At 43.2% G+C, this 22,104-nt stretch overlaps 1 protein-coding gene and 1 long non-coding RNA gene across 3 annotated transcripts in view; one reads left to right on the forward strand and one right to left on the reverse strand.

Moving 5' to 3' along the window:
• fer1l4 (fer-1 like family member 4) overlaps positions 1-16,403 on the reverse strand; it is a 37,910-nt gene extending 21,507 nt beyond the window's left edge. The window contains exons 1-22 of one of the 2 annotated variants that reach the window (XR_009827018.1): positions 16,322-16,403; positions 15,928-16,257; positions 13,860-13,985; positions 13,700-13,772; positions 13,504-13,598; positions 13,260-13,368; positions 12,942-13,149; positions 12,684-12,816; positions 12,512-12,612; positions 12,344-12,431; positions 10,463-10,579; positions 10,249-10,401; positions 9,998-10,190; positions 9,817-9,941; positions 4,586-4,720; positions 4,353-4,526; positions 4,179-4,289; positions 3,955-4,116; positions 3,695-3,869; positions 3,520-3,635; positions 3,292-3,408; positions 1,898-1,946 (exon numbers count right to left, since the gene is read on the reverse strand). Coding sequence is in view for 1 of the 2 variants with exons in the window: in XM_062055892.1 (XP_061911876.1) it covers positions 1,898-1,946; positions 3,292-3,408; positions 3,520-3,635; positions 3,695-3,869; positions 3,955-4,116; positions 4,179-4,289; positions 4,353-4,526; positions 4,586-4,720; positions 9,817-9,941; positions 9,998-10,190; positions 10,249-10,401; positions 10,463-10,579; positions 12,344-12,431; positions 12,512-12,612; positions 12,684-12,816; positions 12,942-13,149; positions 13,260-13,368; positions 13,504-13,598; positions 13,700-13,772; positions 13,860-14,048 (2,623 nt within the window). In the remaining variant the exon portion in view is untranslated. Of the gene's footprint in view, positions 1-1,897; positions 1,947-3,291; positions 3,409-3,519; positions 3,636-3,694; positions 3,870-3,954; positions 4,117-4,178; positions 4,290-4,352; positions 4,527-4,585; positions 4,721-9,816; positions 9,942-9,997; positions 10,191-10,248; positions 10,402-10,462; positions 10,580-12,343; positions 12,432-12,511; positions 12,613-12,683; positions 12,817-12,941; positions 13,150-13,259; positions 13,369-13,503; positions 13,599-13,699; positions 13,773-13,859; positions 14,171-15,927; positions 16,258-16,321 lie in introns of those variants that run through there. The other variant, XM_062055892.1, reaches the window with a different exon arrangement.
• The window catches only part of LOC133655632 (uncharacterized), a 157,701-nt gene that overhangs the window by 39,019 nt on the left and 96,578 nt on the right, over positions 1-22,104 (forward strand). The window lies entirely within an intron of this gene.

Consider the following 22,104-nt stretch of genomic DNA (forward strand, 5'->3'; position numbering starts at 1 on the left):
GCTATACAGTCATGTGTGAAGAGGGTGAAGAGCACAGGGCTTAGCACACAACCCTGTGGAGCGCCGATGTTGATGGTGAGCGTGGCAGGAATGTGCTCGCCTATTTTCACATACTGTGTGCGATTTGTTAAAAAGTCCAAAATCCAGTTGCAGAGGAAGGTGTTCAGACCAAGGTTGTGAAGCTTAGATCTGAGTCTGTTTGGCCTTATTGTGTTAAATGCTGAGCTGAAATCGACAAAGAGCAGTCTTGCATAAGTGTCCTTAAGCTCAAGATGTTCCAAGAGTCTATGGATTACAATAGCGATGGCGTCTTCGGTTGATTGGTTCTTCCGGTACGCGAACTGATATGGGTCAAGGGATGGTGGTATTGCCTTTTTAATCCGTTTCAATATCAGTCTCTCCATGCATTTGGCAGGTATGGAGGTGAGTGCTACAGGTCTGTAGTCGTTTCGGCATGAGATGATGGCCTGTTTGGGGATGGGAATTATTGTAGCGGTTTTAAAACAGGCAGGGACCCAGGATGTAGACAGTGACAGATTAAAAATGGAAACAAATACATCCGTCAGCTCGTCCGCGCAGTGCTTAAGCGCACGGCCCAGAACGCCATCAGGTCCAGCTGCTTTCCTTGGGTTGATGTTACGCAAGGTGAGTCTTACTTCGTGCGGGCTGAGGACTGTGGCCGTGTCGTCGGAGGAGGGGGGGGCAGGGGGGGCAGTGCGGAGTCTGTGTTTTCCTTGTCAAAGCGGACATAAAAATTATTCAATTCCTCAGCTAAGATGGCGCTGCCTTTCACTGAGGAAGAAGTTGTTTTTTTAAAGTTTGTAATTGCTGTGACACCTTCCCACACCTGCCTAGGGTCTGAGTTATTTAAGCAATCCTGGAGTTTATTATAATGGTCTGATTTGGCAGCATTGATCCCCTTCTTTAAAGCAGTCCTGGCTGAACGGTAGGCATTTGGATCGCCTGATCTAAATGCCATGTCCCTCTGTTTGAGTAACTGTGACACTTTGTGTGTCATCCAGGGTTTTTTATTTGGTAACACACGGATTGTTTTAAATAATGTAACACAATCTACGCAGAAGGTAATATAGTTCAGCACAGTTGAGGTGTATTCGTCCAGAGACTCACGCGAAATTGCACGCTCGTCTCTAAATATGTCCCAGAGAGTGTGATGGAAACAATCTTATATATATATGTATATACACATACATATATACACATACATGTATATACATATACACATACATACATACATATATATATATATATATATATATATATATATATATATATATATATATATATATATATATATATATATATATATATATATATATATATATATATATATATATATATATATATATATATTTGTCTACCTTTTCATATAAACTTTGGCCATGATGTGGAATACAAACTGAATTGTAGCTATCAATGTCATCTTTTGGTTTGTTGTTCATACATGATTATTTGTATAGTGAATATAAATATTTACATAGCTTGTAAAACAAAAACAATACTTCATTTCTTATTATCTAATTATCAACTAACAAGAGCAATACAGTAATCTCTGGTTTGTCGCTGTTAATTGGTTCCAAGGACTGGCCGTGGTAAATTAATTTAAGCAAAGTAGGAATTATTCAATATGAATGGAATATTTTCATAGTTGGAGCAAACAAAAACGTTCTAAATACGTTATTTAACATTCAAAAAGTCCTCCAGACATGAAATAACGCCCACATATTCACCTTCACAAGCCACAAACTTGGAAGTGCGATGTGTTGAGGTACGACTGTGTACTCACTAGGCTGGAGTCAGGTGTTACACCAGTAATATTAAATAGCAAAATGGGGCCACAAAAAGCCTGCTGATGGTATCATGCCTCCTTTAAGTGTACCTCTTTCTGCTTGTTCTTCCTCCTCCATTTTCTGAAGTTCCTCCGCAGCCTGAAGAGAAGACAAGTTGGTTACCATGGCAATTTTCACTATTCTTCTAGTGCACACCATGCAGTTCACTTCATTACATCTACGATGGATGTCCTATTTCAAGAGGTCGTATTATGACTTTTCTCTATTTTATAATAATTAATTTAACATGTAAAGATTGGTTCTTTGGTCAACGTTTTACTATCTTCAAGTCACTTTTTGGCTGCCTTCAAAAATTAAAAGTTGTTCGCCAGCAGCCTTGTTTTGTAGTTGTTTTTTTGCTAAGACCGTATGAAATGTGAACATCAGCGATTGCCAGCTGCCATCTAATTTTTACCTTACTTTCACCACAACACAACATCCCACAGGATAACGCGAGACCAGACCATGGTTTGTTGTTGGCTCAAGGGCGGGGAGAGAAAGGAAGGAAGCCAGGCTGCAAATCTGGTACAATACGCTGGCTAAAATTAAATGTCCACCAAGTATTTGTCGCTCTGTATTGACAATAAAATGCTTTTCTTCTATATCATGTTAAAACTTTCACTGATGCTGCTTTTGTTCAGGTTCAAGGCGGGTATTCAGTAAGCTACACTGTGAGCTACATCGCTAACGTAACAACGGATTATATTAAAAACTGGTCCATTGCCAAACACAGTAGGCACTGATCCAATTAACAGTTTTTAGGCTAAGCAGAAGGCTAAGCTAGCTACACAACAACTCTAGCTGACATTGCTAACGTATCATTTACACATTTCTAACCTACTGTTATTATTAACGTTTCATTGTCTCCTCCATTGTCAGAAATAGTTGGCACAGAGCCCGGCATTACGGGGAGTTTTTCAGAAAATCCATCTTTCCGTGAAGGTCTGTGTTTGGAGCAGGGCTCTTCTGTGCACACAACTTCTTCACACTTGAAGGCAGAGGTGAAACGTAACAACGGATTGTATTAAAAACTGGTCCGTTGCCAAACACAGTAGGCACTGATCAAATTAATAGTTTTTAGGGAAAATCATTCTTTATTTTGACGATATAGTCTTACATTAGAAGGCTAAGCTAGCTACACAACAACTCGAGCTGACACTGCTAACGTATCTTTTACGCATTTCTAACCTACTGTTATATATTTATAAGGTTTCATTGTCAGAAATAATCGGCACCGAGCCCGCCATTATAGGGAGTTTTTCAGAAAATGTATCTCTCCGTGAAGGTCCTTGTTTGGAGCAGGGCTCTTCTGTGCACACGAGAAGCGACTTCTTCTGTAAATATCTCCGCCATGCCTCCACGCATTGAGTTCACATTTTCAGGTCTTGTGCAGATCCAAAACAGAGGACTATCAGGTAAGAAAATATGCTTTAAAGTATCTCGCCTGCTTCTCCAGTTCTTCCAAGGAGGTGTAGTATTTGGACCACCAGTCCAGTTCCTCGTTTTCTGGCACATCCTCCTCCAGCTCCTCCTCCTTCCTCCTCAGCTTCTTGAGAGGAGCCTGAAGGGGTCAGAGAAGGTATGACAGGAAAAGAGGTGGTGAAGGCCAAAGATGGGCATGAAGGTGGTTCCAACAAAGGTGAAGAGAACGAGGACCAAGAAGAGGACGCACGTTGATCAGGTCGATGGCCTTGTTGGGAATCAGAGACTCTTTGATTGACAGGTTGATGAGGGAGAACTTCCTCAGCGTTTTCAAGGCACTGGGCTTCACTGAAGACTTCTTCTTCACTGCACAAACACGTAAAGAAGAAGAACCTCATAAGACTACTTGTCTCATTATATCCTACCTTTTGGTGGAGGTCCCTCCTCTTCGTCATCTGGCTCCTCCCCAAGCTCCCGCGGGGCGTAGTCCATCAGACACTGGACCACGTGCGTCCCGACCAGGATCTGCCGGCCAAAGGCTCTGCGCTCCACCACGAAGAGCGTGAGAGGAGGGTGGAGGTAGGTCTGCTCTGGCAGCTTCTGATTGGACGGCAAGAAGGGAGCAGAGGCCTTCAGCTGGGTTCTTTCGGGGCCCGGATTGTCATCAAGGAGGACTTGAACCGACCACATTGAGGAAGCGGGCCAGCTCTTTGAAGTTGGGATGCGTCCTTAAGCTCTCGATCTCCTCCGACTCCAGCTGGCATCCGGCACACTCCACCCTCACCATCGGGCGGTCCACCTCGAAGAGCTGCACGCGCTTCAGCTCCCGCAGACCCCAGAAGAGCACCTGAAGGCATCAGCAACCACTCAGTGCTTCATGGAACAAACCCCAAAGAGACTTGGCGCAACCTCGATTCGGAAGTTCCTCAGGACGGGTCGGACCCCCGGTGGTATGTCGTAGTGACGCTCCTCTTCCAGGTAGGTCAGCTCCTGAGGGTCCACGCTGCTCGGCAGGGCGGGCTGCAAGGAGCAGTCGGCAGGGATCAGCACAAGAAGTCAAGGTCAAAGCGGTGTCAAGGTCACCTCTCCAAAGGAAGAATAGTCCAGCTCAATCAGCTCGAAGGCGGCCAGCAGCTCGCCTGCGGGGGCACGCCCGATGCTGATGTCATAGAAACCAAGGCGGGGCTTCTGGTACAGCATCTCCACCGGTTTCAACTCCGGTTCGGCGTACGCTCGGCCGAGAGGCTTGGGACTCCCCTGAGAGCGCAAAGGTCAGTGAACGCATCGCTTCCCCAACACATGAAGAAGAGTGTTACCACGGCATTGTAGTCAAAGACGTGGATGATGACCAGGGGAGGGTCTTGTTGGAGGTCCTCCATGGTTCCCTCCAGCAGGACGCGCTCAAACAACAGACACTCGCTCCATGCAGGAGAGAGTGTGTCTGGGGACACCTGAACACACACACACACACACACACACACACACACACACACACACACACACACACACACACTCACAGCTTCACTTCTTCTGACACGTGTGTTATCATTGTGTTATCATCAGTGTTGGGTTAGTTACTGAAAACCAGTAACTACAGTTTGTAGTTACAGTTACTAGTTACTTTATTTCAAAAGTAACTCAGTTACTAACTCAGTTACTTACACCAAAAAGTAATGCGTTACTGTGAAAAGTAACTATTTAGTAACTTTTTTTTTTCTTCTTTTTTTTAAAAGCTCCCATTAACAGTACTTCATTTCAGTACTGTTATTGCACTGGAGAATAATACAATCTGTTGATCAACTTGACATGCATTTGCATCACTGAACTCTGCTAAGCAATGTGCTCTACATACAACACACAAAGACAAAGATATGTTTCAAAGGGCCAATTTATTTCAGGCCAGAACAAATTGCCAAAACTATTTTAAATAGCTGCAACATAACATACATAAGTAACAAACAGCATAATAACAACATAGCTGTAAACCTGGCTTCACCTAAGGAAGGCACACGTGACATACATGAAGCCTAACCAGGCAGATTTGAATTGTTGTTTTGGGCAGTAGACGGGATCTTTGATTCAAGACACAAGTTACAATTTAACTAAAATGTTCTTTTCTTTGTCCTCGACAAAAGAAAAGAAGTGAGAATATCTCATACTTGCCAACCCTCCCGAATTTCAGTGCCTCTCCCCGGGACAACCATTCTCCCGATTTCCAGCCGGATTTAAGGCACGCCCCCTCCAGGTCCATGTGGACCTGAGTGAGGACAGCCTGTCGTCACGTCCCCTTGGCCAACCAAAAAGTAACCACAGAACACCGTATAGTGTTCTGTGGTTACTTTTTGGTTGGCCAACGGTTTACGTTGAATTGCGTACCCCCCCTCCCCTCTCCTCCCCACACCCACACACACACGCACAGCGCGCCTCCGGCTTGTGACACAAGAGATTCAGAAGGACGACACTGCAGCGCTGCAATAAAACCCACTCAGATCTTCTGTTTCTAGCCGATACTACATAAAAAATAACGTAAAATAACGCAGTAACGCATCATGTAGTAACGGTAACTGAGTTACTGAATATAAAAAATAACGCGTTAGATTACTAGTTACCACCGAAACTAACGGTGTTACAGTAACGCGTTACTTTGTAACGCGTTACTTTGTAACACGTTAGTCCCAACCAACGTTCCCTCTAAGGTGCGCACCTGCGCAATTGCGCACTGCTCACGCGTCCTCTGCGCACAGCAAATCTATGCCGCACAAAAAATCAAATCCCACTCTAAACAAAATAAACAAATTGTTTGTTTTGTATGATTTTGCAATGCAACTGTGAGTAACAGGTGACAACAGATAAAAACAGTGTTTGTCAACACTTAAATTATTGTAATGTCTGTGGAGACACTTAAAGGAGGACAGGAATTCCATCTGTCCCTTTATTTAGCGAAATTGTTTGTCGGCCATAACCACACCAAAACAATGTGTAAAATACTTTTATCTACCAAAACTGGTCGTTGTCTACCGTACAAACCAAACCAAAAGCAACTCTTTGTCATCTGTTATATCAACAGCAGCCGCTTGCTCTCTCTCTCACCTGCACCAACACATACACTATGGCAATTAGCCACTGGTGCGTTTATGGCCACACAAAAAGTTGGACAACTCCAACACTACACGTAAAGTGTACATTTCAGGTCGTTTTACTATGACTCCTCAATCAGTGTGCTTATTGTACTGTCATTTGTTAAGCATGTTATTTTTGGGATAGTAATCATAAAATGTTGTAACAGGACTACATAATTGCAGAGGTGTGGACTCGAGTCACATGACTTGGACTCGAGTCAGACTCGAGTCATGAATTTGATGACTTTAGACTCGACTTGACAAAATGTAAAGAGACTTGCAACTCGACTTAGACTTTAACATCAATGACTTGTGACTTCACTTGGACTTGAGCCTTTTGACTTGACATGACTTGCTACTTTCTCCAAAACCTAAAGTTTAAAAAGTTATTTGGGAGCGCGCCGTAGCTTTCATTTTGTACATGTCTGTCTATCAGCGTGTGTGCTGCGTGTCAGCGTGTGTGCGCTCAGTACAACAGCCAATCAAATTAGATCTACATTGTTTTCATCACACAGCATTCAGCCAATCAAATTGCAGGACAACCAATGAACAAGAGTTGTCAAACAACGCGCCAGTGAGAAAGATTTATACCAAAGTTGGTTTCGTTCGGGTATAAAAACTACGACTTGGTCAACAAAAAACGAATTGCCGTATGCAAATCACGCAGCTCGAATATTACAGACGGAGACGCAACAACTTCCAACTTCGTTCGACATTTGAAGTTGCACAAAGAAGGGTAAGTTATGAATGTAAGATAACGTTTATTGGCTAAGTAACATGACTTTTGTTTGCTGTGTAGTTAAATCAGTGAGGCTGTAAACTCACTGCTAACGTCATAACCATAGACATCTTATAAGTAGACGCAGCATCGAGGGCTACTGCTTACTGGCGCAGACGAGACGCGGGGCCGCCATCTTGGAGTGGTGATCCTCTCCACTCAGTGCAATTCATTTGGCAGGAGCAATGAACTGTCAGCGCATTTAATTCATTTTACCTCACTGAATACCACTCATTTTCACGCGCTTTTTTGTCATACGTGTAGCTATGATAACGGACACATGTTTTATTATTCATAGTTTGCTTAACAGTAATATAATATTCTTATATGCTATAAGTGACCAGACGTCCGAGATCAAAACTGGGAATATAAGCCCAGAGAAGGGGGAAAAAACGGTCAGCTATTTTTAAATTGAAGAAACAATATGATTACGTTATATATACATGCGTATATCCTACATAAACAATGTATGAATACATTAGATATCTATATATCTTATAGACCGTATCTCTGTTGCTGCAGCAGCAGAGAGTTTATTCTGTCTTGACACTTTGTATTGATATTTTGTATTACATTCTTCCCTTAAATGATCATGTTTACAGTGATTGTTATATATGTATTTTTTATGTATGTCGCTTTGGATAAAAGCGTCTGCCAAATACTTAAACATATACAAACACCTGAAAGTCTTTATATCAGCTAAAACCACCAATCTGTTTCACTGGATTCAGAATAAAACCAAATGCTGTCTTACCCAACAATGTTAGTATTTGAATATTGTTACTTGAAGACTTATTCCTGGTTACAATTATACTGTTAAGAAAGTATTGTCTTATATTTTGCCTAAAATGAGAATGCATCATAATCAGTGGTGGCTGGTGAATTTTGTTTTAGGTGGGGCTGAAAGTTTGTAAACCAAACCCCTGTAGGGGTGTCATCCTCCCCCAGAAGATTTCTTTGTGATTTTCACATACAAATATTGAAGATCTTTGCTTCTTCTGAACTCTGTGGTAATGTTATTTTCATAAAATACAACCAATAGTACATTAATGTTAAATCTTACTTGTGAAAAGTAATCCCCCGATTCCTATTTTCAACAGTCCGCTCATTTGAGCAGGAAAACGCTGAACATCAGCCCGGCATCTTTGTTTTCTACCTGTCAACTGTCAGTTTAGGCTGCTCGCCGGCTCCTCATCACCACTTCAAGATGCAATTTGCTCACGTCACAGCAACCAATACTGCGTCTACTTAAAAGATGTCTATGGTTATAACATCATTTCAAACACAGCAATATGTTGCGTCCACTGCAGTTTGCTACCTTATTCATACTTTTTGTCAAGTGATGTTTTTAAGCAGGGTTGCATGAGGTACCTACAAATAACGTCACGTTAGTCAATGTATCACACACAGTAACATAACGTTAGACGGCGGTCAGCAGCACCGCGTATTTTAGCCACCTACAAAAAGACAAACATAGTCAAATAAAGGTCAGTTGAAATGTATACTATATTAAGAATATGTGTACATATTGCATAGGGCCCTGACATCTAAAAAGTACAACTCTGTTCATTGTTATGTTCATGTATTTGTTATGTTTTTCATGTGTACGCACACATAAACACACATACAGTATGAGATGAGATCAATGAGATAAGGTAAGAACAGAATAGAAACTGCTGTGGAACTAGTTACAATGCAATATGCCATGGAAATACAATGTTAACACTTTTGTACAAATAAGTACAGTTGCACTTGTTTTTGCAAATGTGTTTATTCTGTAAAGGAATGAGTTAAATGTTTAAAATTGTTTAAACTATTAAAATGACTGGTTAATAGTGCTATTATGAATTGCAATGTCAGTACTATTTTTTTCCCTGCTATTTCAAATGCACTTGTTTTAATAAATAAATACAGCGGTTTAAAAGCATACACAATCTGTGTAAAAATATTAGTCTGTGGTTAAAAGGACTTGAAAGGACTCGAAACTCAAAATGCAGGACTTGGGACTTGACTTGAGACTTTCCAGTCTTGACTTTGGACTTGACTCGGGACTTGCCTGTCTTGACTCGGGACTTGACTCGAGACTTGAGGGCAAAGACTTGAGACTTACTTGTGACTTGCAAAGCAATGACTTGGTCCCACCTCTGCATAATTGCTAATAAAAATATGTATTTTACGGACAGAAAGTTAATAAACACTTCATCTCATGCAACATGTGAATGTTTTAAGGGGAACTAAATGTGATCTCTGAAAGGGGTACACAATCTTTCCAAAGTAGGACCCCCACCCAGGCATAAAATACTATAGTGCATAGCTGATTTAAAAAAAAACAATATCTAAGTGGGCCAAATCACATATATTAGAAAATAATCTCTTGAATTTGACTAGTCACTTAATTATAATAATAAGACATTTAAATTGTTATGTCAGGTTTGAGACAAATGTGCTGCTGGTATGACCACAGTGTGCACGTCTGTATTCCACTGAATGCTCAGGGTGTTTGTGCGTTTGCTCACACACATGAAAAATTAGAAGGAACATTGGTCCCAACACTGGCTATCATCGCGTTGGGATAGTTTTCAGCCACATGGCCCAGCCCTATGTAAAAGAAGAAGAAGAAGGATGGTGTGGAGTTTGGCGACGGACTAACCTTGGTGAGCTGACACTGCGTGGAGAAGACCACCTTGGCGAAGGGATCTGACAGGCCGTCGTCATCTGCCGCCAACAATCCGCGTGCTTGGTACATGTGACAGCGCAGCTGGAAGTACCTGCAGTCTGCAGAGGAAGGTGTCACCAAGGTGTGCAGGGAGGTCTTCAGCGGAGGAGCTCACCCTGACAGGACAGGCTGACAGGAAGCTTCCTCCTGGTTCCCGTGGAGACCGGCGGCGTCTGCCCGGGCTCCTCGTAGACGGGCAGGAAGTCTTCTGGGAGCGAGGTGATGGCCTCCTTGCTGTACTTTGCCTGGCCCAGCCACAGGTAGACCTCCAGCTTGGCAAAGATCTCACTCGTGGAACCTCCCGGAGACTGGAAGACGCAAGACTTGGGACTTTTTCTACAACCTGTGACTCTTCCGGAGACCCACCTTCATGTAAAGTGTGGTGACTCGACCACAGTCCCGCCCACTCTGGTCCTCCACCAATGAGAAGATGATGGAGTGGGCGGGGATCCTGACGTAGGCCAATCGTTTGCTTCCGCTCAACAACCAGAGGAAGGCGTCCGGGATGGTGTTCTGGGGCTGGGAGCGAGATGTCAGAGCTCCTATTGTATTATCACTACTCTCCTATTTGACCTTTCACCTCTTTGGCCAGGTGGCGCAGCTTGGCCAAGAGTCTCCTGACGTCCAGGAGTCGCTGTCTGAGCGTCCGCCTGGTGATCCTCTGCTTGGCTCTCGCCGCCTGCCTGGCCACCGCCACCTGGAGGTCACCTGATCACAACTTGTCCAAACTTGGCCCTGCTTTTTGTATTCAGGCTTTTTTTCCAATTCAGTGCTTTGATAAAAAAAAAAAGGTGAGAAAAACGATTGAAATAGGACGAGGGTGAGCAACCTGCGGCTCTGTAGAGCCGCCCTGGTGTTTTTTTTTTGTTTTAATATATTTTCTGTAGGAGAACAAACATGACACAAACCTTCCTAATTGTTAGAAATCCCACTGTTTATGTAATACATGCTTCACTGATGAGAGTATTTGGCAAGCGCCGTTTTGTCCTACTAATTTCAGCGATCCTTGAACTCATCGTAGTTTATTTACATGTGTAACTTTCTCCGGCGCTGCCACAAAAAGACGTGTTTTATGACACTCCTTCTTTGTCTCATTTTGTCCACCAAACGTTTTATACTGTGCGTGAATGCACAAAGGTAAGCTTTGTTGATTTTATTGATTTGCTGGAGTGCTTATCAGGCATATTTGGTCAATGCATGACTGCAAGCTAATCAATGCTATCATGCTATTTAGGCTAGCTGTATGTACATATTGCGTCATTATGCCTCGTTTATAGGTATATTTGAGGTAATTTAATTTCCTTTACTTATGTCCTCTGTGTATTTAATTTATATTTGCATGTCTCATGACACATTATCTGTATGTAATATTGGCTGCATTTCTCATAGTTGTTTGTGTGCCATGTTGTTCCAGACTACAGCAAACGTTACCCAGCTTGCAAGGGTTATAATAAATCCATTAGAAGAAGACTATGCAAAGCCAAAGCCATTTATCAACAACACCCAGAAACGCCGCCGGCTTCGCTGGGCCCGAGCTCATCTAAGATGGACTGATGCAAAGTGGAAAAGTGTTCTGTGGTCTGATGAGTCCACATTTTAAATTGTTTTTGGAAACTGTGGACGTCGTGTCCTCCAGAACAAAAAGGAAAAGAACCATCTGGACTGTTATAGGCGCAAAGTTCAATAGCCAGCATCTGTGATGGTATGGGGGTGTATTAGTGCCCAAGGCATGGGTAACTTACACATCTGTGAAGGCACCATTAATGTACATACAGGTTTTGGAGCAACATGTTGCTATCCGAGCAACGTTATCATGGTTGCCCCTGCTTATTTCAGCAAATAACTGCCAAGCCACGTGTTAAAACAGCGTGGCTTCATAGTAAAAGAGTGCAGGTACTAGACTGGCCTGTCCAGACCTGTCTCCCATTGAAAATGTGTGGTGCGTTATGAAGCCTAAAATACCACAACAGAGACCCCGGACTGTTGAACAACTTAAGCTGTACATCAAGCAAGGATGGGAAAGAATTCCACTTCAAAAATGTGTTTACTCAGTTCCCAAACATTTACTGAGTGTTGTTAAAAGGAAAGGCCATTTAACACAGTGGTAAAAATGCCCCTGTGAAAACTTTTTTGCAATGTGTTGCCATTAAATTTCAAGTTAATGATTTTTTTTTTTAAACATAAAGTTTCTCAGTGTAAACGTTAAATATATTGTCTTTGCAGTCTATTCAATTGAATATAAGTTGAAAAGGATTTGCAAATCATTGTATTCTGTTTTTATTTACCATTTACAAAACGTGACAACATCACTGGTTTTGGGTTTTGTATACAGGCTTTCGGCCTGATAGAACATGACCGTTTGGACATGTGATGGATTTGGTTTCCGTGTGATGCAATGAGTTTTGTCAGATATTTCCGGAAACGGCTGACAAAAAACTTTGGTCAATGACTGAAGACTCACCAAACTCTTCTTGATGAACGCCTTTCTGCGTGCGTCGAGGTTGTTGGGACGAAACTGCGAGCGGCGTTCTGAGAACAGTCGGAACTGTCTTCACAGGGATGGAGAAAGGGGACGTTTGAAAAAAAGCGGGGAAAAGCACACGAGAAGCTTTCTGGAGGCGATGCTAACTTGCAGGAGATGACCAGCTCCAGCAGGACGTGAACCAGACGCTTCTTCACGTTGCTCCTCGGCCTCCTCTGGAGACGCTCCACCTCGCCCAGGCCGATCTCCTGCAGGTGAGCACAGGTACAAGCGGCGTGATTCGCCAGCAAAGCCCTCCTTTCTCCAACAATGCTCTCACCAGCCTGTCAGCCATCTTGCTGATCCAGTTGACCTGGTAGAGGCGAAAGCTGTGGTTTTCAAACTGACTCCACACAAACAGACATGGCTTATGTTTCTCGGCGGGGGTCTGGAGGGGGATGTACTGGAACGACCTGACACGCAGGTGATACCGTTTTTGGTTTGGTACTCACCCATCAGCACCAAACAGCTTGACGTTCATCACATACGTTCTTCAGTTTTAGAGCTGAGGAACATGTCTTTCCCAAAGAAGACCTACCTGTCGTACTCAGTGGGCTGCGGCCTCATCGCGTGAGACAAAGATCTGTTGTCAGGTTCAGGACTCAGCACCTCCTCCTTGTCCAGCTCTTCCTCGGACTCCAGAAGACCTTGTCCCTCCTCACTAAGATCCTCCCTGCTTCTGCTCAGCTCCTCTCTGCTCTGACTCTTTTTGGCTCTCCCAACCTTCACCACCTTGCCGTGGTTTCCTGATGGACGCATGATGGATAGCGAAAACTGGAAATACTACATTTGAAGCCCTGTAAGTAGAACCTGCAACTTTTTGTGATGCGTCTTAGACCCAGATTGTACTTTCTACCTATTGAGAGTTCAAAAGTCATTGGTCTGGTGCCTACGGATGGATCCATCATGGTGACTTCAAACAGAGACGTGAACAGGAGAAAGTCTTCTCTCTGGCCCAGAAAACCCTACAAGTCAAAGCAAAACTGTGTCAGTTTGGCTCTGTGGCGTACCTCAAAGGTCTGTCCTCTGACCACATTGTATTCCCTAAAAGTATGAGGTTCTCTACAATGTTTCCTGAGTTTAAAATGTCTTTATTGGACCTCAGGGAGCGGGTGAATCTCTTCAGTCTCCACGGTAACAGACTCCGGCACCTCCACACCCGCCTCCCCTGCGTCGTCAGTCAATCTGCTGGAAGCTACACAAACATTAACAGGAAGTTGCCAAGTCAGACACCCTGAACTATGGAAGCTACGATGGCGTGAAGGAGCTTCAGTCGGCTCTGCTTCGTCTCCTCACCTTCCTTCTTCTTCTCCTTTTTGCTGCCTCTTGGCTTCTTCAGCCCAAACCTTCCCAGAGTTCCTTTCACCTTCTAAAAAAAAAAAAGACCACAACTGAGGTCAGGAGAGCCCCACAGAAAGCACATGGACATGATGGATGAGCACTTAGCCGCCGGTACCAACGCCAGCGGAGAAGAGCTTGTGTCCGTGGCGATGACCGAGGGCGAGGAGTAAACCTCCACAGAGAGCGCAAGGAGGATTCGACCACGGTAGAAGATTCCTTCTCCAAGGCCCTGGTTCAAAGCCTGGAGACGACAAAGGTTAGTCATTTCATTCTGGACTTGATTGCTTCTCAGTTTTACAGTCATCCCTCGTTAATTTGCGCTTCAAATATTGCGGCTTTACAACATTGCAGGTTTTTAAAATACTTTTTTTAGAGCATATTCTACATGTTAATGGCCTAAATTAAGTGTTCAATTAAGTATTAATGTTTGTGTTATATGTATTGCAGTGCAGTATTTGTCTTATTTTCTATTATTGCGATGTGGCAATCGATAAAGATATTCTCCAAGTGGGACTTCCGTTTCAGACCGCTGCAGACAGGAAGGCCCTGCGGAGGGTGACCAGGACAGCGGAGAAGATTATCAGCCGCCCTCTGCCCTCCTTAGACATGGCGCCTCCAGACATTTTTCAAAGGGATAACTAGATGGAGCCACTTTAAATCTTGATGTGGCACACCAGAACTATAAACCATAGTTTCAGTGCATAATTTCAGTCAACCTGCTGCCATCAGCCATCTCTCACCCTGGTCAGCACTTGTTCAACCTGCTGCCAACTAGATGGAGCCACTTTAAATCTTGATGTGGCACACCAGAACTATAAACCATAATTTCAGTGCATAATTTCAGTCAACCTGCTGCCATCAAACATCTCTCACTCTGGTCAGCACTTGTTCAACCTGCTGCCATCAGACATCTCTCACCCTGGTCAGCACTTGTTCAACCTGCGACCATCAGACATCTATCACCCGGGTCAGCACTTGTTCAAAATGCTACCATCAGACATCTCTCACCCTGGTCAGCACTTGTTCAACCTGCGACCATCAGACATCTAACACCCTGGTCAGCACTTGTTCAAACTGCTGCCATCAGAAATCTCTCACCCTGGTGGGCACTTGTTCAACCTGCTGCCATCAGACATCTCTAACCCTCGTCAGCACTTGTTCAACCTGCGACCATCAGACATCTCTCACCCTGGTCAGCACTTGTTCAACCTGCTGCCATCAGACATCTCTCACCCGGGTCAGCACTTGTTCCAACTGCTGCCATCAGAAATCTCTCACCCTGGTCAGCACTTGTTCAACCTGCGTCCATCAGACATCTCTAACCCTCGTCAGCACTTGTTCAACCTGCGACCATCAGACATCTCTCACCCTGGTCAGCACTTGTTCAACCTGCGACCATCAGACATCTATCACCCTGGTCAGCACTTGTTCAAACTGCTGCCATCAGAAATCTCTCACCCTGGTGGGCACTTGTTCAACCTGCTGCCATCAGACATCTCTAACCCTCGTCAGCACTTGTTCAACCTGCGACCATCAGACATCTCTCACCCTGGTCAGCACTTGTTCAACCTGCTGCCATCAGACATCTACAACCCTGGTCCTTCCAGCCGCCAAAGTGGAGAGGAACTCTTTTGATGCACTTCAGGTACTTTTGTCTAGTCGTCACTTTCTTGGAGCCTCTTTTTCACTGCTCTCTAAAATCTAAAAGGAATTGATCAACCTCCCTCTTCTTGACGAGAAACTCGGGTTCGGGGGAACTTGCCTGTACTGACGGAACATCTGCTGATTGGAGTAGGCGTCGCCCTGGTGTATCGACAAATTGGAAGATGCTGGCAGCCACAAAAGACTGGAGGACATTAGTCATTTTAGACAAAATTGCAAACTGGATAACATCTAGGAGAAGCTGTCTGCTCTGCCAGGCGAAGTATAATGAACTGAATTTGAGGACCAGAAATTAGTGTGAAACGTTTAAATTTGTTGGGTGAAACGAGTGTCAGGATGAATACATGACTATTATTTCATGTTTAGAGGGCTCAATTTATGTTAAAAAATATTTAGAAAGGTCATAAACAGTTTTTTAAATCTATAACTATAAAAATATTTTAAGAATTAATAATATTTTGTTTACCGCGGTCATAAAAACAAAGGACTGTATTTTCATGAACTGATGAGAAACGTGGCACCTGATAGACGTCTCCGAGTGTGGAGTTCCGAGGAGAACCGTACAGATTGACCCAGCATGGTCCAAAGGTGGGATTAAAGCCTGTGAAAGGACACGATCCAAACTTTAGGAAGTGTCCAAGAGTGCAGGGAACTCGGGTCATACCATTCCTGGTGGGGTCAGAAATCTGCTTCAGGTCCAAGAAGTGAGTTGCCAGAGCGATGTCACCCATCTTGGTGTCGTCCAGAATCTGGACTCTGATCCTCTGGGCCAGAGGAGGAAACTGCTCGATGAAGGAGATCTCCTCGTTCCAAACGGGACAGCTGGTGGCGCTGCTGACCGAGGTCTCCCCCTGGAAGCATCACCTGGGTTTATTACCTGGTAGAACACCTGAAGCCGGCGGTCGCAAAGTCTACCCGTTGTCCTGAGAAGGTCACTTGGACGTAAGGGTCAATGAAAACCATGCGATCCGTGACCTTTGACATTTTGGCCATCAGCCCCGAGTCCATTGTGGGAAGACCCTCCGCCTTGTAGATGCGGACACGGAACCGAGCCCAGGGGCGCTCCGAGGGAATACCGCGAGGAAGCATCAGGTTCCTGTCGAGAAGCAACACAACGTTGCTGTTATTTAAATACTCGCCCACCAACTTTCTACGCTTTTACAAAATCCAAAACCAGTGAAGTTGTCATGTTGTGTAAATGGTAAATAAAAACAGAATACAAGGATTTGAAAATCCTTTTCAACTTATATTCAATTGAATAGACTGCAAAGACAAGATATTTAATGTTCACACTGAGAAATCTTTTAGAATTTAATGGCAGCAACACATTTTAAAAAAGTTGTCACAGGGGCATTTTTACTACTGTGTTACATGGCCTTTCCTTTTAACAACACTCAGTAAAGGTTTGGGAACTGAGGAGACACATTTTTGAAGTGGAATTCTTTCCCATTCTGGCTTGATGTACAGCTTAAGTTGTTCAACAGTCCGGGGTCTCCGTTGTGGTATTTTAGGCTTCATAATGCACCACACATTTTCAATGGTAGACAGGTCTGGACTACAGGCAGGCCAGTCTAGTACCCGCACTATTTTACTTTGAAGCCACGCTGTTGTAACATATGGCTTGGCATTGTCTTGCTGAAATAAGCAGGGGCGTCCATGATAACGTTGCTCCAAAACCTGTATGTACCTTTCAGCATTAATGGTGCCTTCACAGACGTGTAAGTTACCCATGCCTTGGGCACTAATACACCCCCATACCATCACAGATGCTGGCTTTTACACTTTGGCAAGGCAAGGCAAGGCAAGGCAGCTTTATTTGTATAGCACTCTTCATACACAAGGCAGACTTAAAGTGCTTCACAGACAACAAAGTGAAATGAAAGAAAATAAAAGCAAAATTAAAATGCAGACAATAAAAATAAAAACAGTGCAGACGTTAAAAGTTAAAAGATTAAAAGATTTAGCTGAAAGCTAAGGTGAACATAAAAGTCTTCAGTCTAGTTTTAAAAGTAGTCAGAGTTGGGGAGAGTCTGACATCTTCAGGAAGTTTATTCCAGCTATTTGTTGCATAGTGACTGAATGATGCTCTCCCTTGATTTGAGTTTACTCTGGGAACCGCTAACAGATTGGTCTCAGAAGATCTTAATGATCTAGAGGGCTTATATAGTGGGAGCATATCAGTAATATACTTCGGCCCTAGACCATGTAGTGATTTATATGTGAGCAGGAGGATTTTGAAATCAATTCTCTGATGTACAGGGAGCCAATGTAAGGATTTAAGATTTGGTGTAATGTGCTCACATTTTTTGGTCTTTGTTAGAACTCTAGCAGCAGCATTCTGAACAAGCTGTAGCTGCCTGACAGTTTTTTTGGGAAGACCTGCAAGGAGACCATTACAATAGTCTAGCCTAGTGGTAATAAAGGCATGTACAAGTTTTTCACAGTCTTGAGCTGACATGAGCCCTCTAAGTCTTTTTACATTTTTGAGGTGATAGTAGGCCGATTTTGTTACTGATTTGATGTGACTGTCGAAATGTAAATCAGAATCTAAAATAACCCCAAGATTTCTGGCTTTATTTGAGGTTTTCAGGGACAGTGATTGAAGGTGTTGGACAACTTTACACCTTTCTTTTTTAGCACCAAAAACAATGATCTCAGTTTTTGCACCTTTGCACCTACAACAGTCCGATTGGTTCTTTTCCTCTTTGGTCTGGAAGACACGACGTCCACAGTTTCCAAAAACAATTTGAAATGTGGACTCGTCAGACCACAGAACACTTTTCCACTTTGCATCGGTCCATCTTAGATGAGCTCGAGCCCAGCAAAGCCGGCGGCGTTTCTGGGTGTTGTTGATAAATGGCTTTTCCTTTGCATAGTAGAGTTTTAACTTGCACTTACAGATGTAGCGACCAACTGTAGCTACCGACAGTGGTTTTCTGAAGTGTTCCTGAGCCGATGTGGTGATATCCTTTACACACTGATGTCGCTTTTCGATACAGTACCGCCTGAGGGATCGAAGGTCACGGGTATTCAATGTTGGTTTTCAGCTGTGCCGCTTATGTGCAGTGATTTTCCAGATTCTCTGAACGTTTTGATGATATTACGGAGCGTAGAAGGTGAAATCCCTAAATTCCTTGCAATAGCTGGTGTAGAAATGTTGTTCTTAAACAATTTACTCAGGCATTTGTTGACAAAGTGGTGACCCTCGCCCGTTGCAGGCATCAAATTCCAAATGAGCTAATATTTGCAAAAAATAACAACGTTTTCCAGTTTGAACGTTAAAGGCCTACTGAAACCCACTACTACCGACCACGCAGTCTGATAGTTTATATATCAATGATGAAATCTTAACATTATAACACATGCCAATACGGCCGGGTTAACTTATAAAGTGACATTTTAAATTTGCCGCTAAACTTCCGGTTCGAAACGCCTCTGAGGATGACGTATGCGCGTGACGTAGCCCGGGGAACACGGGTATGCCTTCCACATTGAAGCCAATACGAAAAAGCTCTGTTTTCATTTCATAATTCCACAGTATTCTGGACATCTGTGTTCGTGAATCTGTTGCAATCATGTTCATTGCATTATGGAGAAAGAAGCTGAGCAAGCAAAGAAGAAAGTTGTCGGTGCGAAATGGACGTATTTTTAGAACGAAGTCAGCAACAACAGTACACAGCCGGCGCTTCTTTGTTTACATTCCCGAAAGATGCAGTCAAGATGGAAGAACTCGGATAACAGAGACTCTAACCAGGAGGACTTTTGACTTCGATACACAGACGCCTGTAGAGAACTGGGACAACACAGACTCTTACCAGGATTACTTTGATTTGGATGACAAAGACGCAGACGTGCTACTGTGAGTATGCAGCTTGGCTTCTAAACATTTGATCGCTTGACCGTATGTGCGCAACTTTTTTTTGCGTATGTACGTAACTTTTTAAAAATATATAAGCTTTATGAACCTTGGGTTAGGTGAACGGTCTTTTGGGCTGAGTGATTGTGTGTGTTGATCAGGTGTTTGAATTGTATTGGTGTGTTCTATGGAGCTAGGAGCTAGCATAGGAGCTAGGAGTTAGCATAACAAAGACGTAGGTGTTTTTATGCAGGATTAATTTGTGTCATATTAAATATAAGCCTGGTTGTGTTGTGGCTAATAGAGTATATATATGTCTTGTGTTTATTTACTGTTTTAGTCATTCCCAGCTGAATACCAGGTACCGTGAGTATGCAGCCTTGGCTGCTGCACATTTGATAGCTTGACCGTACGTGCGCGTCACGTACGTAACTTTTTAAAAATATATGAGCTTTATGAACATTGGGTTAGGTGAACGGTCTTTTGGGCTGATTGTGTGTGTTGATCAGGTGTTTGAATTGTATTGGCGTGTTCTATGGAGCTAGGAGCTAGCATAGGAGCTAGGAGCTAGCATAACAAACACGTATGTGTTTTTATGCAGGATTAATTTGTGGCATATTAAATATAAGCCTGGTTGTGTTGTGGCTAATAGAGTGTATATATGTATTGTGTTTATTTACTGTTGTAGTCATTCCCAGCTGAATATCAGGTACCGTGAGTATGCAGCCTTGGCTGCTAAACATTTGATAGCTTGACCGTATGTGCGCGTCACGTACGTAACTTTTTAAAAATATATAAGCTTTATGAACCTTGGGTTAGGTGAACGGTCTTTTGGGCTGAGTGATTGTGTGTGTTGATCAGGTGTTTGAATTGTATTGGCGTGTTCTATGAAGCTAGGAGCTAGCAGAGGAGCTAGGAGCTAGCATAACAAACACGTAGGTGTTTTTATGCAGGATTAATTTGTGGCATATTAAATATAAGCCTGGTTGTGTTGTGGCTAATAGAGTATATATATGTCTTGTGTTTATTTACTGTTGTAGTCATTCCCAGCTGAATATCAGGTCACCCCCGGCTCTCACAGCATCTTCCCTATCTGAATAGCTTCCACTCCCCACTAGTCCTTCACTTGCACTTTACTCATCCACAAATCTTTCATCCTCGCTCAAATTGTTCTATACTAAATCCTTTCAGCAAAAATATGGCAATATCGCGAAATGATCAAGTATGACACATAGAATAGATCTGCTATCCCCGTTTAAATTTAAAAAAATCATTTCAGTAGGCCTTTAAATATCTTGTCTTTGCAGTCTATTCAATTGAATATAAGTTGAAAAGGATTTGCAAATCATTGTATTCTGTTTTTATTTACCATTTACACAACGTGCCAACTTCACTGGTTTATTATTATTATTATTGTTTTGACGAGGACTGACTTCTCCACGTCCTCGCTGCCAGTGGGCGTGGCCGGGGGCAGGCCGGGGCTGAGGGCCTCGCCCTTCATCAGCACGCTGACCGTGGCCTTGACGTAACCTTTCACCCCTGACCTGGTGTCAGCCGGGTCGGTGAGAGGAGCCCACTTCTGGTAGAAGCGGTGGCCTGGAGAAGAGGTCAGAGGTGGCGTTAAGACATCAGGGTCAGTGACGGAGCGCTTGGTTACCTGGCTGGCTGAAGACCGTGGCGATGTCGATCTTGAAGGTTCCAATGTGCGTCACCAAGAAGGCCAGCGTCCGCCGGTGGAACACCTGCCAGGGGACGAGGATGGCCCCGGCCATTTTGTTTGTTTGTCGCCATGGAAACAACAACAGAGGAAGGAACATGGACCTCACCTTTATCTCAATGACTTTGTCAAAGAGGATGTCTGGAGTCTCCTGAAACTCAAACTGGAAGTCCTGGAAGAAGAATTAAAGAAGACTGCTCTTGACTTTCAGTTTTATTTTGTCTATGAACATCTGATATTATGTTTCAATGTCCTTTACGTTTACTTTTATTTGTTTTCTTCCTTCTTCTTGAAGGCGGTCACATTCCCCTCCCCTCCCTGTTGCTTGCCTCATGTCTTTGTCTTGTCTACACTTTCTCTGCACTGTCCTCCGAAAAATATGAACATTTAAACATGGACTTTATAATCTGGACTAGGGTTGTACTGATACCAATATTTTGGTACCAGTATCGGTAACAAAACGTATTTCGATACTTTTCTAAATAAAGGGAACCACAAAAAAATTTCATTATTGTCTTTATTTTGACAAAAAATCTTAGGGTACATTAAAAATATGTTTGTTATTGTAATTTAGTCCTTAAATATAATAGTGAACATACCAGACAACTTGTCTTTTAGTAGTAAGTAAACAAACAAAGACTCCTAATTAGTCTGCTGACGTATGCAGTAACATATTGTGTCATTTATCATTCTGTTATTTTGTCAACATTATGAGGGACAAAATGTAAAAATTGATTATTATCTACTTGTTCATTTACAGTTAATATCTACTTATTTTCTGTTTAACATGTTCTATCTACACTTAAAATGTAATAGTCACTTATTCTTCTCGTTTGATACTTTACATTAGTTTTGGATGATACCACACATTTAGGTATCGATCCGATACCAAGTAGTTACAGGATCATACATTGGTCATATTGAAAGTCCTCATGTGTCATGGGACATATTTCCTGAGTTTATAAACATCCATCCATCCATCCATTTTCTACCGCTTATTCCCTTTGGGGTCGCGGGGGGCGCTGGAGCCTATCTCAGCTACAATCGGGCGGAAGGCGGGGTACACCCTGGACAAGTCCCCACCTCATCGCAGGGCCAACACAGATAGACAGACAACATTCACAC

Source organism: Entelurus aequoreus, linkage group LG01, assembly GCF_033978785.1.
Source record: "Entelurus aequoreus isolate RoL-2023_Sb linkage group LG01, RoL_Eaeq_v1.1, whole genome shotgun sequence".
In the NCBI taxonomy this organism is placed as follows: domain Eukaryota; kingdom Metazoa; phylum Chordata; class Actinopteri; order Syngnathiformes; family Syngnathidae; genus Entelurus; species Entelurus aequoreus.